The 18,458-nt window shown below is 39.6% G+C and overlaps 2 protein-coding genes and 1 long non-coding RNA gene across 5 annotated transcripts in view; 1 reads left to right on the plus strand and 2 right to left on the minus strand.

Moving 5' to 3' along the window:
- fancd2 (FA complementation group D2) overlaps positions 1-6,868 on the minus strand; it is a 94,218-nt gene extending 87,350 nt beyond the window's left edge. Inside the window, exons 1-3 of one of the 3 annotated variants that reach the window (XM_048548089.1) lie at positions 5,431-6,868; positions 2,590-2,730; positions 1,013-1,080 (exon numbers count right to left, since the gene is read on the minus strand). In XM_048548089.1, coding sequence (XP_048404046.1) covers positions 1,013-1,080; positions 2,590-2,730; positions 5,431-5,500 — 279 coding nt within the window. In that variant the 5' untranslated portion in view covers positions 5,501-6,868. Of the gene's footprint in view, positions 1-1,012; positions 1,081-2,589; positions 2,731-5,278; positions 5,398-5,430 lie in introns of those variants that run through there. The other 2 variants (XM_059649749.1, XM_048548091.1) reach the window with 2 other exon arrangements.
- A 48-nt stretch (positions 6,869-6,916) lies between these two features.
- The window catches only part of emc3 (ER membrane protein complex subunit 3), a 30,163-nt gene continuing 18,621 nt past the window's right edge, over positions 6,917-18,458 (plus strand). The window contains exons 1-5 of the mRNA XM_048548092.2: positions 6,917-7,101; positions 9,947-10,004; positions 12,986-13,079; positions 15,688-15,792; positions 17,650-17,731. Coding sequence (XP_048404049.1) covers positions 6,947-7,101; positions 9,947-10,004; positions 12,986-13,079; positions 15,688-15,792; positions 17,650-17,731 — 494 coding nt within the window. The 5' untranslated portion in view covers positions 6,917-6,946. The remainder of the gene's footprint in view (positions 7,102-9,946; positions 10,005-12,985; positions 13,080-15,687; positions 15,793-17,649; positions 17,732-18,458) is intronic.
- Positions 14,671-18,458, minus strand: part of LOC132210254 (uncharacterized) — a 35,925-nt gene continuing 32,137 nt past the window's right edge. The window contains exon 3 of the long non-coding RNA XR_009446484.1: positions 14,671-15,124. This is a non-coding gene — a long non-coding RNA (uncharacterized LOC132210254). The remainder of the gene's footprint in view (positions 15,125-18,458) is intronic.

Raw genomic sequence — 18,458 nt, forward strand, 5'->3', positions numbered from 1 at the left:
TGAGCATCTTGTAGCCAGGAGTATTTAACAAGCAGACTTGCCTTTCCTTCAGCCAGGTGTCCTACAACATCTAAATCCCACAAAGTGTACCTATAACTCCAATTTTATTAATTCATTCCATGCATTCACATATATGCTGTGTAGCCTGATTTTGACTGAATTAGTCTCTTCCTTATTCCACTTATATACTATTTTCTGCTTTAGTATGTTCTGCTTCTCCCTACAATTTGTGCGCCCTGGAAATACTTTTCAGTACTTTCTCCTGGTTCCTACACCAATGTTTAGTTCGTTTAAAGCCTCCCACATAGCACCAGCAAGATACTCTGCAGGGCATCGGTCCCAGTTCTGTTCGGATGCTGGGTCACAGGTATCATCTTGCCCAAAGCCAGTCCAAATGTCCCAGCAATGTAAAGCACTCACTCTTGCACTATCTTTCCATCAATACATTTATGTGACTTATATTCCTATTTCTGCACTTACTTGCTTGTGGCCTTGGGAGTAATTTGGAGCTTCATATTTTACATACTTTCCTGCATGCTATTTTCCATGTCGCTCCCTAAATATCAGTTACAAGACCACAATTTCCCTTCATGTGCATGTCGTTAGTATCAACGTGGACCTCAATCTCTGTATATTCACCCTCCTGAAAAGAATATATTGTAGTGATTCCGTGACATTTTTGACGCAAGCACCAAGAAAACACAAACTCCTTTGAAGTCACACCTAAGTGAAACACTTTTCAGCTGATGTCAAACAACTCACCACTGATCAGGGGCTGAATCACAGATCTTCTGGCCAACTTGATTTAGTGTTCATCAGGTAAAGGACTTGCCCAATGAGACTACAGGTAACGAACCGGGCATAAAATCTAAGCATGCATTAGAATTAATTTATGAATTGGTGTGAACATAATGCCTAAAAAATATCACTGACCAATTAACATTTGCAACAGATTATAGCACATATGCAAGCAATTACAACAAGATAATACTTTGAAGTAAGATAGATTTACATTAGGATAACGTGGATGCTTCCGTAAAGCTTGACAAAGCTTCTTTTGAAAAACTGCTTGGTCCAAACCTACAACAATTAAAAGATCAGAATAAAATAAATTAAGGACTATTTTTGAGTGCTCACAGAATTTGACAGAGCACAAATTCTTGTACATTATTTTAGGTCCAACAATTACTTGCAATTTATTTTACACCCTTTTACACTTGGTGACACTCTGCTCCACAGCTACAACTCATCAGACAGGCAGTCAACCTGAATTGTCAAACTAAAGAATTGATCTGAATTCTCTAAAAATTAAATGAAATATCCCTTTAATGATTTAATATAAACAAAAGGATTTTTATTTAGCTTTGGATCCTGCCTAGCCTGACTAAGTGCCAAAATTATTTTACTGGATTGGATTTATTTAATTAGAATTGTGCTTAGTATTGCCACTTCTGGATTAAAAACATCATCAGACCTTGGACCCAATGGCAGCAAGCACAAGAAACATTAGTATGGTCAGAATTGGGGTTGGCTAACATAAAACTGGTCAAGTGCTGAGCAAGGATATTCATAAAAGTCTCAGGGAATAGAAAAGACAAAGACAATGACAATCTCCATCAGTAAATTATTTTGCATAAATTCAGTGGGAAATTTCCACAGTTTATAATGAAAACTTAAAATAAGCAAATGAAAATAGTATCTTTGTAATAACATCAAGAAATATAACATCACTTAATACATTTCAACCAATTCTTTCATGGTGAGTACCCACAAGCTAGCTAAAACCTGCAAAGGAATTTTTAAAGAGTTGCTTGGTAACACAAAACTAGAATATTGCTGAAAATGAACTTACTATCAGAGCTCTTTGTCTTCCCCTCATCAGAACAGGCACAAGAATACCAACTTTCAAATAATTTATACTACATGAGGTAAGGCACGCTGATTAGTTGGTAAGTTGACTCTAATTCATTGAGGGGTTGACAGCATTAATGCACGGGAGAACAATAGCCCCAACGCTTTGTTTAAATTCAAAAGAAGACATTTCAACTCAGTCATACATTCAGTCATAGAGGAATGCAGCAAGGGACAGTGTACCCAAGATCCAGTTCCAATTGTGAGGGTGCAATTCTTGGACAAATTCCTTTTGACTGCTGAGGACCAGACTTGCAGACGAATATGTGTAATGTCTCACAAACATGAGCGAGCTACACTGCGAATCCAACTGACAATTTTAATTTGGATATTTGTGTAATCCTTGGCATACTTGGGGGACTGTTTTAAGTGCTGAAGAATCACATCAATATAAGACACTACGCTTTGAGTTGTGTAAATTTTCATGTAGATGGAGTACAGTCAACATTTTACTTTTGGCAGTTCTGAACTTGTTTGCAATTTCCTACCACCTGTCACCAATCCCTCCCAACAACCCCACATAGCTATTAAATATGCTGCTGTACCTCAATCACCTGAAGTTCAGATGTCACTATTGCTTGTTGGAACTCCATTAATCAATCCTCCTTAGGGAGAACTAACAGCAACAAAAATCAAACATAAAATAAGCTTCCTTGTAGTCCCTTTTCAACAACATACTTAGTTTATTTGGTTGGTTTCCATGTTTCAGAATCATTCCAGCTGATTTTAGCAACTGAACAAATATGGTGTCATCATCCACCTCTCCTTCCTGAACAGATGTAGTTCGTTTTCTCCCACCAATTTTGCTCTTCTTTGCCCCTGGGTAAAAACAGTACAAAAACAATCCCTTTATTAAACAATGACTGTACCTTTACAATTTCTTAGTAAAACACACACTTCAGCATCAATTTATAATCCGAATGCAGAGACACTGGTATCCAAAACTTTGTTCGTGCCCAGTTCAAACATCCATCAGTTTTCTGTTTCATAAAAACTAATGAGGGTTGGGCAATATTTCTGCATTTACAACAATTTATTTTTTTGTTAGGTGATGCCATTGCAAAGGGTGCTTTTCTGTTTTTGCTGTCCAGTGTTAGCATCAAGCACTCAAATATAACAGCACTAGTTCCACCAAAATTTGAAAAGTTTAGGAATTGCAATCTCTGACACGGACAAATGTCAGAAACCTGTCTTTTCTTAATTTTAAATAACAGCTATAAAATCTTGGAGAACTGCAATAAGTATTCACAAATAACAAGAGAAAATAAATGGCCCCTTTATTGAGATAACAAGGTATTCAGCTGGATGAACACATCAGGCCAAGCAGCATCAGAGGAGCAGAAAGGCTGACATTTCGGGCCTAGACCCTTCTTCAAACGTCAGCCTTCCTGCTCCTCTGATGCTGCTTGGCCTGCTGTGTTCACCTTGTTATCTCAGATTCTCCAGCATCTGCAGTTTCTACTATCTCTCAAACAATTTTGGCCCCTTTATTGACTCCAACAAGGTAAGTTGCTCCACCTAATCAGCAGAAAAGGAAATGGATCAAGACAACCTATAAAGGATTTTATCACTGCTTAGCCAAATGGCTAGCCTGGTGAGGCAAGATAGGGTCCAGGATTAAAGTGGTTATAATGACATCTCACATGAACAAATGGATTGCTGACACCAGTCAACACCACAAGGTTAGAAATTTCACATGGGAGACTGACCACAGCACAAACATTAGTCAGTAATCTGTTTTAGTAGTGATGGTTTAAAAGGCAACATTATGGTCATTGTGAAACAAGTGCAAACAGCAACACTCAAACACACCAGGCCTTGATATTTCTGTAACACTGGCATGCAAAAAGATGAATGCTGCTGGAAAGAATGATGCACTGCCACAGCATTTTGCCATTAGGACAAACCCAAGAATGCCAAATTTCAAATGATCACAACAGTTAATATTGTGGGAGATATCCCTGTCCAGCATTTGTTTCCCATCTCCAATTACTTCTGAATCAAGTGGCTAGCTCAGTTAATTCACAGGGCAGTTAAGAGTCAACAATTCAAGAGTCACAGGCCAGCATTTTTCAAAATGACAATTGACAGCAGTTTTCATGGTCACCATCAGAGATAAGCTTTTAATTCCAAATGGATTAACTGAATTAGCTAAATTCCACCAGTTACCGTTGTTAGATTTGAAACTCTGTCACCAGAGCATTGTTACTAGTTCTGTAACATTAACATTACGCCATCATCTTCCCCCAGACAGAGAATTGTGTAGCCCATGGAGCTTACAAATAACTCAGACGATTTCAGGTCAAATCCCACAGTGGGGCCTGAGTACAAAAATCAAGCGTGACAGTCTACTGCAGTCCTGAGGGATTGTTGCTCAGTCAGAAGTGCTGTCTTGCAGATGCGCACTTAAACTGGAAACCTATCTGCCTGCTTACATGTTTGTAAAAGATTTCATGGCGCTATTTCAATGAACAGGAGGAGAGTTCTCCCTGGTGCACTGGCCAATACAATTTTTTATATGACCATTATCTCATTTCTGTGGCAGCTTGCTGTGCACAAACTGGCACCTGCATTTCTGCACTTCAGTAAAGTACTCCACTGGCTGTAATGCACTTTGAGGAGTTCATTGGTAGCAAAAAGTGTTATTTAAAACCATAAGACACAGGAGCAGAAGTTGCTATTCAGCACATCTAATCTACTCCACCATTCAATGAGATCATGGTTGATAGGATAATTCCCAACTTCAGTTTCCTGTCTTTTCCTCTAACCCTTTATTGACCTGAAATGTCTGACCTGCTACGCTCTGCCAGCCTCACATCTAGAGACTCTTACAAACTCTTGTACTTGCAAGCCTGATCCCATGCAGGGATGGATTAGTATTAACTTTAGCTTTAATTCCAACATGCAAACGTTTCTTCGTATTTTCAACTCACTGTTTTATTTTATCCTGCACTGCATAGAGAACCTGTTCAGAATACAGGGCCTGTCGTACTTAACAAACCCGCCTTGACAGCTCTCTGCAGTTAAAGAGAAAACAAAATTCACTTTCCTCTGAGAGAATAAATTCGTCCTCGCCTTTGCCTTAAATATGTAACCCCTTACTCTGAGATTATGGCCCCTGGTCCTAGGCTCCTCCACAACGGAAAACAACCTTTTCACATCTACCCTGTCAAGTTGTATTCCGATCACTTAATCTGAACTTTCGACATTTTTTTGCACCAGCCCCCTACACCCACCAATCTCCAACCCCACCTCCCCAAACTACAGCATAATATGCTGGCCCCCTCCACACTTCACTTCAGGTCTTGTGAAGAGTCATCTTGACTCGAAACGTTAGCTTGCTCTCTCTCCATGGATGCTGCCTGACCTGGTGTAATCTCCAGCATTTGTTGTTCTCAGTGTAGATTCCAGCAACTGCGGTTATTTGCTCCTACCCCCGAAAGGTGCAAGCCTTTTTACCCATTGTGTGAGAAACAAAACGAAGGAAAAGTTCAAAAGTAAGTCTATGGATCGGGTTACTTGATAAATCTTTAGCATTGGCCTCATCGTGCTCATCGGCAGACTTAGACAGTCTTCTTTTAGCCACCATGGTGTAAAAACGAGGCCTCCCTCCACCTCCTTCACTTCACTCATGCAGCCCGCCACTGGAGACTAATCACTGCGCATGCGTCACATCGGTGCGCCGTCCGGGTCTCAGTACGCACGTGTCTTCTTGCGCGGCCGGCAGGAAAGCATCACGGGATTTGTAGTCCTAAAATGCTGCAAAACTTCGCCAGGTCAGGAAACGGCTTTCACGTTTCCCACCTACTTTTCCAGCATCCCCATCTTTCTGTTTTGGTTTGGTAGTGGTCATTCACCGGGATTTAGACTGCATTAAGTTTTTTCAAAGAAAATTTCAAGATGTTGGAAACGTTCAGCAGGCATCTGTAGCACGAACAGACAAGGTGGTATTTCAGGTGAAATAAAAGCAAAATATCGCAGATTCTGGAAGCATAGCATATTGGAGGCTTCGAGTTAAGCGCCGGCGTTTCATTGCTGATTTAAAACCAGACTATGCAAGATATATTCAGCAGTTTTTGGCAGAAGAGCGAAGCACAGTTAATCTTTCAGATCTAGGCATTCCATTCGCAACTTTTGAATCAGATCTTTTGCTATCGGGCTTCATTTCAGTTTTGCAGCATCCGCAATTTACGTTAAGTATCCCCACCAATCCGTAACGGATATTTCAAGTGGCTGAACAAGCAACTTCAGAGGTTCGGAACTCCATGTTAAAACTTTAAATGTTGACGTCTTGGCTGGTCGGGTGATAATGCTAATATTTTACCGCCATAAGAGAAAAGATTTGAAAATTAATTGCAGTACTGGCCTGCTATGTTAATCCAGTTCTACATCTTGTTAACTCATGATAAATGATCCATTGGTGCGAGATCTAGAATTAAAGGCTGAACTGTGAAAGATAGAACGAGAGGAATCTCATGGATTATAAATTCAAGTACGGTGTCTGTTTTTGAAATAAACAGAGAACGCAGGAGAAACTCAGTCAATCTGGCTACATCTGCGGAGTCAATGTTTTTTAAGTCCAATATGACTTCTTCAAAACTGCTTGTTCTTAGTTCTGAGGACTCTTTCTCTCTTCATAAATGTTGCCAGACTTTAAGAGTTTCAGCAGGATTCTGTGTTGATTTCAGAAACAAAGACAGTATCTTTCTGCTTCTTCTCACAAAATGCGGGTGGTGTACTTTCCAACTTTTCATCCAACAACACAAAATATGTGTTAACAAATGGGCCAATTGTTGTTCCATCCTACTGCGTGTAACAGACGTTCAGACAGTTGAAGACACACCTCTGAAGCAAGTTGAACTTGAAGCTAGGCCTGCATGGTGTAAAGGTGGAGACATTACCACTGTACCTCCACAATACACCTCCAGAGTTTATTTCTCTTCTCTATCAGTCAGAATGCAAGGGTCGGGGGGAGTAGAACGTCAGCACGTTGGTCGTATTGCGTAGAGAGCGTGTGCGTCATTTCCGGCGGAAGATGGCGGAGCCCGAGTTGCTGTTGGATTCTAACATCAGGCTCTGGGTTGTGTTGCCCATCGTCTTCATCACTTTCTTTGTGGGCTTGATCCGGCATTACATCTCCATCCTCTTACAGAGCGACAAGAAGCTCACGGAGGAGCAGGTCTCTGACAGGTAGGTCAATCGCTTTCCACGCATCCAGTGACCAGCACCCCTATCTCCATAGAGACCATCTTCTTTCCCAGAAGCTCCGACAGGATTGACAAAAATAACTACATGGTTAATTGAATTTCTGGTTTTACGCTGCAAGCTTTTATTTCTCGTGGCCTTGGCTGAATATTCCAGTGATTGCATTTAAATCAAGAGCTGTCTCCTGTTTTATTTGCCATTTCGTGTTTCCGACATTTGAGAGTTACCTAATTGAATTCAAATATTAATACTCGCGAAAGGGGTAGAAAGGAATGATGAGCGGTAACAAGAACTGCAGGTGCTGGAGTCAGAGATAACATAGTGTGAAGCTGGGGTAACACAGCAGGCCAGGCAGCATCAGAGGAAAGTTGACGTTTCCGGTCAAGACCCTTCTTCACGGGTGGGAGCTGGGAAATAAACTGAGAAAAGGAGGGGGTGGGCCTGGGGAAGGTAGGTGGGTTGGTGATATGTGAATGCAGATCGGGATTGGTCAGTGGGATGGGTGGGGTGGAGAGTTGGGAGAGAAGATGAACAGGTTGTGTCAGGTCAAGGAGATAGGGATAAGAGGGGTGGTTTGGATATGAGATGAGGTTGGGGGTGGGGAGATCTTAAAACTGGTGAATTCTATGTTTAGACCATCAGGCCCCTGAGATGGAATATGAGGTGTTGCTCCTCCAGTTTGTGGGTGGTGTCATTTGTGACACTGGAGGAGGTCCAGGATGAACATGTCATCCAAGGAGTGGGAGGGCGAGTTTGGTTTTCACCTGGACTATTTGCAATATATCCTCAGTAATTGAAGCACAGTTGATTGCTGTCCGACTTTGCCTAAACACATAGCTTCGTCCAGACTACACTGCCTGTGTGAAATGGACCAGTTCTACATGCAGCGCGCACAATGGAAGAGTAATAGTCAGCCAGCAACATTTAATGAGCTTTCATACATTTCTGTGTTTGGGTGACAAAACCAAAATGCAAATTGGGGCTCACTAGAATTGTAAACTTCCTTCTACTTCCCTCCACTTACGTAAGATACTTCGCAGACCTGTAAATGTTGCTGCTGCATTGCATGAGTAGTAGTTATTGTTTTTGCACCATGTCGAATAGTGTGCACAGAAAATAGAATTTGAACTGAAATAATGATTGCTGACATACAAGTTGGGTGGCATAATTTTTCAGGAACTGCTCAATTTTAATCAACAAATGCATTTAGTAATTGCTTTCCCAGTATGCATTACATTATGAGCAGAAATAAATTGAGAATTTATGATCCAACATGTCTGCAGCTGTAAAGCAATTATGAGCACTTAACTCATTTTTACCATTATTCTAATATAACAGGTGATTATCAATTTTTGACCCCTCTTATCTGTAGTTTTTAAATGTCTTAAACATATTGTGGACTGTAATGATTTTTAAAAAGCAAAAAAAAAACTCTTAACTTGGCCACAGTGTTCACGTGATGACTAATTGATGTTTTAATGAACTGGCTCAATAAGCAAGACTTACTCTGATCTGAGATGAACATGTCGTCAAAATGACTGAAGCCAATCTGTATCTCCAGTTTGATTTACACCTTGCTAGAAGTTTCATATCATATAAAATTTGCCTGCAGTTTATCCAGCTTGTGAGTGATATGGGAGAAGGAAACAATGAAGCTAGACTTGATAAGTGATTGATTTTGTTTGATTCCTTTTATTATTTTCTGTCTTCAGTCAATGGTTCGACTTCCTTCACGAGCGTTTTTGTCTTGTTACCACTCCTGTGTTCTAAAACCTCTCAAAACCTTCCTTTTCTTTGCTACCTTTCTGTCCCTCTCTTCTCCCATTCTGTGGTCTCTATTTGCTGCTTGTGAACCAGGCCTGTAAGGCCTTACAGCTCTTATGAAAGTTTTTAAGCACTTTGTGAGTAGCATGAAAATGTATGGAACTAGGTTGTAGACTTGCTTTGCCGAACTGTTTGACTGCAGACATTTCGTCACCCTCATCAGTCCGCCTCCGGTGAAGCGTTCGTGTTCTCCCCTGCTTGCTATTTATATGTCTTGATTTTCTGGGGTGGTTGGCATTCTGTCTGGTTCTGTTTTTCCATGGTCTGTATATTGGGTCCAGTTCAAAGTCTTTGATGGAATTCTGATTGGAATGCCAGGCCTCCAGGAATTCCCTGGCATATTTCTGTTTGCTTGTGCTATTATGGATGTGTTGTACCAATCAAATTTGTGCCCTCCTTTGTCCACGTGTATTGAGACCAGTGAGAATTGGTCGTGTTTCTTGGTGACTAGTTGCTGCCCATGTATCCTTCTTGTCAGTTTTCTTTCAGTTTGGCCTAGTAGTGTTTCTCACAGTACTTGCATAATACTTGGTACATAATATGTACCAATAAAACTAATGTAATATACAGAAAAACCACTGGATGGACCCTGTGTCAAATTGAAAGAATTGGAGTGCAAGAAGTTTAGCAAGCTACACACATGACAGTTTATGAAAGAAATCTACTGGCATGGCATGCTAATGCTCAGTGAGCCCATGTTATGAACCCTAAAACCAATCTTTTTTTATGTATGCACCATTATATTCTATTGTGTACCATGCACTTTCTATGCTGTCATCTAATTTATTTTAGTTATTTCAAATTAAAAGCTCAAAAAGGGGAATAGTTATTTTTAATAAATTACTGATTGACCAACCAAGATTCAGTATCGGTATATATATCACAAATGAATAACTCATCATGTTTCTGAGGGTTACCAAATTATTTGTGCAAATTTTGATATTTTCATCTGTCTGACACAACCTCAGTTTCCTTTGCACTTACTATGTATTTTTTTTTCTTGCAGTCAAGTTCTGATCAGAAGTAGAATCCTGAGAGAAAATGGCAGATATATCCCAAAACAGGTGACTCTTAGCTTCTTTACATAGTCCCAAAGAAATAACTTCTTGATCCTTAGATGACTAGATTTAACACTTAAATAATGTTTGGTTTTGAGCCACTGTCCTTGTTAAATATAGTAAAATAAATTTTATTTTGAAGTCTTTATGGTAGGTAGCTATCTGGCTTATTTCTCCTCAGTTCTTGATTCATTAAAAGAGGATCTGAGAGGCCCAATGTATCAGTCTGTTTTTCATGATGTGGCGGAGCCAGTGCTGGACTAGGGTGGACAAGGTCAGAAATCACATGACACCAGGTTATTGTCTAGCAGGCTTATTTGAAAGTATAAGCTTTCAGAGCCTTACTGTTCCTTCAGGTGTTAGTGAGAGAAGTGGTATCAGACACAGAATTTACACTAAAAGATCAAAGGGTTACACCATTGATGAGGATGTACTAAACAAGCCTAAGATTCTGCTGAATTTTAATCAGAAGGTTTTAATTGATTAATATGTATATATAAATCCCTGAATTCCTTTCAAGCTACTGTCCTGCGGGAGGAGACGGTAACATTTTAGGTCAGACAATGCATGTTAGGTGTGATGTCTTGTTTAGAGTCTGTTTGTGTATTGGTTTGGTTTAGAATCCAAACTACCCCTCTCACTAATACCTGAAGAAGGAGTAAGGCTATGGAAGCTTGTGTTTTCAAATAAACCTGGACAATAACCTGGTGTCGTATGATTTTTGACTTATTGTTCATGCATCAGTTTTTGAAATTTTATCCTGAAACATTATTAGCATCTGTAATAATCTCTCCTTTGTTTCAAAAATATAAATTTGGGGAGGCGATGGCCCAGTGGTATTAACGCTGGACTGTTAATCCGGAGGCCCAGTTAATGTTCTGGGGACCTGGGTTCGAATCCCACCACGGCAGATGGTGGAATTTAAATTCAATAAAATATCTGGAATTAAGAATCTAATGATGACAGTGAATCCATTATTGGTTGTGGAAAAGCCCATCTGGTTCAACAATGTCCTTTAGGGAAGGATACTGCCATCCTTACCTGATTGGGCCTACATGTGACTCCAGGCCCACAGCAATGTGGTTGACTCTTAACTGCCGCCTGGGTAACTAGGGATGGGTAATAAATGCTGCCTAGCCAGCGATACCCGCATCCCATAAATGAATAAAGAAAAAAAAATCCAATTCTTTCTGCTTTCTAAAGGCCTTGCTTTTTCTCAGTTTTTACATGGAATACAGTGGCAAGTGCTGTGATATGGCTGTATACCTGGCAGTTGCAATCCAGTAAACTTGTCTAAGTTGCCATTTTTAGCGTGGATATTGAATAATTTAATAGGCTGTTTCAGCATCGTATTGTTCTTGCTAGGCAGTCAAACATGAATTTGCAGCAGTAGTAACACATGACCCACTAGATGCAGGGATTTATTCTTATTTTCCAGTTTGTGATTTCGAGGCCCATCATTAACAAACTAATTAAAGACTATGCATTAATCTTTGCATCTGGCTGTAGCATGCAAAGAGCTGTTTTAAAAAATCAAATCAAATCAAAATCAATCCTGTCCTCACCTAGTGACCATACATGCACGTCTTCAACATGGCTGCAGTGAATGCGGAAGCCACAAAGAACAGATGCTCACCTTTGTTTCCTGCCTTTGTTCCCAACATGTGAGTGAATGTTCTTTCCAACACGTGTTGAGTATCTTCCAGTGGCCTAATACTCAATGTGTAATGGATACCCTATAAGTAGCTTCTCCACACCAAACCCCCACCTCCACCAACTTCCCCCAAAAAAACTGTAGGGCCTTCCCTGAATAGATAGAGTTGGGGCCAGTAGAGATTTTTTACTGGAAGGTTTCATTTCCAGGATAAACCAAAGTAATAATTTCATGTAATCCTTCAAAATGCCAGATCTGGATTGAAACAAAATACCTTAATAGAGTCATGGACACATACAGCACAGAAATTGATCCTTTGGTCCAACTTGTCCATGCCAACTAAATATCCGATATAAATCTAGTCCCATTTGTCAGCATTTGGCCCATAACCCTCTAGATCTTTCCTATTTGTGTACCCGTCCAATCCCTTTCAAATGTTATAATTGTACCACCCGCCACTACTTTCTCTGGCAGCTTATTCCATATGCACCACCCCCTGCGGGTAAATGTCGCCCCTAAGGCATCTTTTAAATCTTTCCCCTCTCACGTTAAACCTTTGACCTCTAGTTTAGGACTCTTCTTTGGCATGGCAAAGACCTTGCCTATTTACCCTATCCATGCCCCTCATAATTTTATAAGGTCACCCCTCCGCCTCTGACACTCCAGGGAAAACAGCCCCAGCCTATTCAGCCCTCTCCCTATAGCTCAAACCCTGCAACCCCCTTGTAAATCTTTTCTGAACCTCTTCTAGTTTGACAACACTCTTCTATAGAAGGGAGACCAGAATTCCATGCAGTACTCCAAAAGTGGCCTAATCAATGTTCTGTATAACCACTACATGACCACCCAACTCCTATTCTTAATGCACTGACCAATCGAGGCAAGCATACCAAATGCCACCTTCACCAACTTATCTACCTGCGACTCCACTTTCAAGGAGCTGTGACCCTGGACTCCAAGTCTCTTCACTCAGCATTGCTCCCCAGGACCTTACCATTAAGTCTGCCCTGGTTTGTCTTTCCAAAATGCAGCACCTCACATTTATCTAAATTAAACTCCACCTGCCACTCGTCGACCCATTGGCCCATCTGATCAAGAAGCCATTGTAACTTCGCTGTCCACAACACCTCCAATTTTATTGTCATCTGCAAACTTACTAACCGTACGTCTTACATTCACATCCAAATCATTTATATAAATAGTGTATTCAGGTTTCTATATAGATTGGATTCTTTCTGTATATTTCTCATGAGCAATTTTTGCTTTTCTTGTGTACTTACAATCTACACTTTGACCTGACTCTCTCTCTCTCTCTCTCTCTCTAAATTTCCAGTCCTTCCTCACAAGGAAATACTATTTTAACAACCCAGATGATGGATTTTTCAAGAAGACCAAGAGAAAAGTTGTTCCACCTTCCCCCATGACTGGTATTGTGATTTTATTTCTTTGTTTAGAGGATATGTAGTCTCTCTTTCATGAGAGATCTAAACTGAGGTGTCGGTAAAGGATGATATAGAAATCTTTGAAAAAGAGGAGTATTCTTTCATTACATTAACCAACTTTTTTAGAATTATAAAATGTGATATAAAATATTAAATAATATATAATTTATTCATAAAATCTTTTATCTATATCCACAAGCACAACACACAGTCTGTACAATCCTTGCATTTCAAGAAAGACATTGGAATTTGGCATTCCCTACCTCAGTGAAAACCGAAGGCCCTTTTTAGTAACGCAAGACATTGCATTGCAAGACATTGTTATACTTTGGCAGAAAGACCTTAGATGATGGTTTGTTAACCACCATCTCAAAAATAATTATATGGTAATTCATCTAATTTCAGTTTATGGAAACCTTATAAAGCAAGTTGCCTTCACATTGTCTAGAAAACAATGGTGGCTGCTCTTGAGATTTAGTGACTATAAATGCTAGTTCTTAACAATGATATAATTTTTTAAAAAGCCAATGACTGAGCTAGTTGAAGAATTTGAAAGCAATAAAATGAAAAATAGTGATCAGGTTTTTGCTAATTGTTTACTTATGCCTTTTGAAGCACACATTACATTTCCATCATCCTTTGCCAGTTTGTGATCAGAATGTATTGGAACTTTTACCTAAATCATCCTGATTTCTATAATGACTGAAAACAAAAAAATGTGGGGCACCAATTCCAGCATCTCAAATGATTTTGACTACTTTCAAAAAAGTTACAGCTAACACATTCAACATATATTTTCCTTGACAAATGCTGATGGACCTGTTTTGTTTCGAACATTTCTGTCTCTATCTAATCTTGATTTATAAAGTCACAGGCAAGGAATTTCATGTGATTTATCAAGGGGAGATGGGGAGTTGAAGGCCTAGTTGCCTTATTGCTTTACTGCTAATCCAGAGACCCAGGTAATGTTTGAATACCAGCATGGCCAATGGTGAAATGTGAATTCAACAAAAAGAATCTGGAATGAAGGGTTGATTCAGAAAAACCCACCGAGTTCACTCATGTCCTTTTAGGGAAGGAAACTGCCATCATTTCCTGATCTGGCCTACATGTGACTCCAGACCCACAGCAATGTGTTTTGCTCTTAACTGCCCTTTGGGTCATTACGGATGGACAGTAAATGCTGTCCTAACCAGCAACATTCACATCCTGTGAATGAATTTTTAAAAGAGCTCTGCACAACCATCTATTTCTGGACAGGCTGTTATCAATTTAATACAGTACAAAATGTAATTAGCACAGTCTTAATAATTGTACATACATTTTCATGGTAAAACGTGAGATTTTTGCAAGAAACATCTGCTTGCATGTCAATGTCAACTGCAGGGAAAAAACTCAGCAGGTCTGGCAGCATCTGTGGAATAAACAGAGTTAATGTTTTGGGTTCAGTGACCCTTCTTCAGAACTGATTCAGTAGCCAGGAAAAAGGTTGGTACGAGTGCTGAAAATAGGGATGCAAGAGCATTCTCCACACCACCGCCCCCCCCCCCCCCCCCCCTTCAACTCACTCATCCCTTTTTAGCAGCTGTTGATTCTGCTTGCCTGGCCTTTACCCATTCCTTTGTCTGGCCAACTGTTTTTCTCTAGCTCTGAGGTCCATCTCCGCCTAGCATTTATTCTTGGCCCTCACCCCACCCCATCTTCAGCATGTACCAACCTTTTCCTAGCTACAATCAGTTCTGAAGAAGGGTCATTGGACCTGAAATGTTAACTCTGCTTTCTCTCCACAGATGCTGTCAGATCTGCTGAGTTCTTACAGCAATTTCTATTTTTGTTATTTTCAGTATTGTATTACAGGGTTAATAACTGGAACTTTATTAACCAGAATGATGCAGTATGTTAATAAAATAATTAGGACGTGCTAATGTTACACCTTTCATCACCACAGGACATGACAGTGTAATTTTTGGTGATGTACTTTCAAAGCAAAAACAGGAATTCCTGGGAAAATTCAGTACGTCTGGCAGCATCTGTGGAGAGAGAGCATCATTTTTACTTCTCATTTCCAGTATCTGCAGTTCTTTAGTTTTCATTTAGTACTCCTTGAAGTATCGTTACACCTGAATGTGGAAGATGTAGCAGCTGATATACACACACTGCAAGGTCCCACCATCAGCAGTGTGATTATGACTGTATCATTTACTTTAGTAATGTTGAATGGTGGATTGGTCACAGCAAGGGAGTAGCTGCCCTCTTCCTATTCAAAATGATACATTCACTTGAGGGACCACATGAGACATCTCTTTAATGTCACATGCAAAAGACTGTGTAGAATTTTCTCAACATTGGATTATAATGTCAGCCTTGATTTTTATGAAGTTTCTGTGTGAAATTGTAGAACATTGATTCACAACCCTTGTTTCCCACGAGAACAAATCAATTGAAATGATCATTTTTTACCTAAGATTGGGGGCGTGCCAATGTCACAATGTGGCTCCCAACTATTCGTAGAAATGGTAACTGAGCGAGGGCTTTTGCTTATAATAAAGGAAATGAGACTGAAGCTTATTATCTTTTCATTTCGTGTTTTCAGACCCCACAATGGTGATGGATATGATGAAGGGCAATGTGACCAATGTACTTCCTATGATCCTTATTGGTGGTTGGATCAACTGGACCTTCTCTGGTTTTGTTACCAGTAAGTAAAACACTGTAGAAGAGTGGTAGTTAAAATGCTGTACATAAACTGATTCCTAATGCCTTTGGACAAACATCAACTGCAACTTTATTGGTCAGTGCATTGAGTATAGGAGTTGGGAGGTCATGTTGCAGCTTATAGGACATTGGTTCAGCCACTATTAGAACGCAGCATGCAATTCTGGTCTTCCTGCTGTAGGCAGGATCTTGTGAACCTTGAAAGGATTCATAAAAAATTTAACAGGATGATGCCAGGGTTGGAGAGTTTGAGCTATAGAGAGAGGCTGAATAGACTGGGGCTATTTTCCCTGGAGCATCAGAGGCTGAGGGGTGACCTCATAGATGTTGTTGAAATCATGAAGGGCATGGATGGAGTACATAGAAAAGGTCTTTTCCCCAGGATGGGGGAGTCCAAACCTAGGGGGCATAAGTTTATGGTGAGATGAAAAAGATTTAAAAGGGGGCCTGAGGGGCAACCTGAAGGGGTTCTGTATGTATCAAATGAGTTGCCAGAGGAAGTGGTGGAGGTTGGTGCAATTATTTCATTTTAAAAGGCATCTGGATAGGTATATGAATAAGAAGGGTTTAGAAGGATATGGGCCAAATGCTGGCAAATAGGACTAGATTTATGTAGGATACCTGGTCGGCATGGATGAGGTGAACTGAAGGGTCTGTTTCCATGCTGTATATCTCTGACTCTAAATAAGTGATCCCCTTTTCCCATATCACTGAGACACTTTTCTCCAACTGACTATTGAGTAACAAAAACTTTAAGAATCCAATCCTTTGTAATAACTGCGTCATTCAAACCAGTACATTGCATGTGAAACTAGCCTCAATCCAAAGCTGAAGCTCAACCTCAATCTCTTACCAAACACTCAGACTACTTATTCAGCCCCTACAATGTTGTCTGCCTCTAGTTAGCCTCCAGCACTGGAACCCACATTTAAATTTTTGACGTTTTTGGACTTAATTTTGTGTTTGCTAATTTTCCATTCTGTACTTTATATAAACGTTTTGTTCATTCAAAACACAACTTGCCTGTGCCACACCCCAAGCCAAATTCTACTTATCTCACCATCTTCATCTTTGCTTACTTTGGCATCCAGTTCTTACCTTTTGAAATTCTTGTCTTCATCTACAAATCCTGCTGTGGTTTTCAATCCTCTTTGATTCTAAATGCCATAAACCTAGCTCCACTGTTAAAGCCTCTTAACATTCCATTAATGTAAGTTTTCAGTTCAGTTTTTCAGACTTTGAGAATATAATATCTTATTCGCTGTCCAACAGTATATATTTTGTCCAATCTATGTAGTTTCCCTCCCTATTCCTTCACCAGAAGTTGAGTCATGTCCCCTCTGAATTTTAGATTTAGGAAATATTCATTAAAGGGATTACATCTTTTCCCATCAATTACCTTGACTTCAATCTGCAATTTCCTAATCATGACCATTATGTTGAAATTAATGGAATTCTTTCAAGCACTGATTTAATTGCTTTGCACTGTCTTGGTATTATTTTTATTATTTATTAACGCAAAGGGAATCTATAATTGTAGATCATGTTAGTCCCAATGCCAAGTTTTTTTTTTACTTGATTTATTATTTTTACATGTACAGAGATACAGTGAAAAGTATTGTTTTTGTGCTAACCTGACAAATCATGGCTTACATAAATCCTTCGGTAATAGAACAGAATGCAGGAAATAATGTTGCAGCTACAGAGAAAGATCATCTCTGATATGAGAAGTCCATTTGTAAGTCTGAACTTTATACTAATAGATTCAAGCTGTAAGTTCATGAAAATCGAAGGTGGAATGTTTTTGCAAATAACTAAAGCACTTCTTTTTACTTTTCAGCCAAAGTTCCATTTCCTTTGACGCTGCGTTTTAAGCCTATGTTACAGCAGGGAATTGAGCTACTCTCACTGGATGCTTCCTGGTATGTTGACAAGTATACATGAGAACAGTCAAGAATCAGCAAAGGATATTCAGCCAGTCAACATTCATCCTTGAGACTTTCAATATCATTTTTTTGCACCATACTTTAACCGTTACTTTAAAAAAGTCAGGGAAATTTTTGCAACACATAAGAAATGGAGCCTTCAGGGGTGAAAGGCTAATTTCTGTGTAGTTCACTTTGTTAATGGACCAATAGGTAAATATTAAAATAGCTAACCTATTGGCTTAGAACAGCATCCTCATTGATAATTGAATCCAAGCCTGATTGTGTAATGGGAACCAAAACACAATGCTTTTCCTTGACAGTAACTTTATTTGCCTAAAAACTGTATCTCAAGCCTCCTGACCCCATACACCATGTCCCAGCTTTTCCTTTTTTATACATACTCAAAAACAATCAACTAACACTATCACCCATTGATCCTTAATCCTAATGATGTAATGGACTTGATATTAACACTCATTTTTGAATGTTTCTGAGCCTTGCATTTTATTTTGGCAATTTCCACCAGCTATATACTTATATATGCAGTAAATTCTTGGCAAAGTATTATTCTTTTTGTATTACCAGTAAATATTACTTCACCATCTTCAATTCTCTGGCTAAATCTTTCTCCTTTGCACCTGCAACCAGCCATCTCTTCCTTAGCATTCACCTCTTATTATCCTCATAAAGAGCTAAAAATATGTTTCCTTGAATCAAAAGT

This window comes from Stegostoma tigrinum, chromosome 11 (genome assembly GCF_030684315.1).
Source record: "Stegostoma tigrinum isolate sSteTig4 chromosome 11, sSteTig4.hap1, whole genome shotgun sequence".
Taxonomy (NCBI): domain Eukaryota; kingdom Metazoa; phylum Chordata; class Chondrichthyes; order Orectolobiformes; family Stegostomatidae; genus Stegostoma; species Stegostoma tigrinum.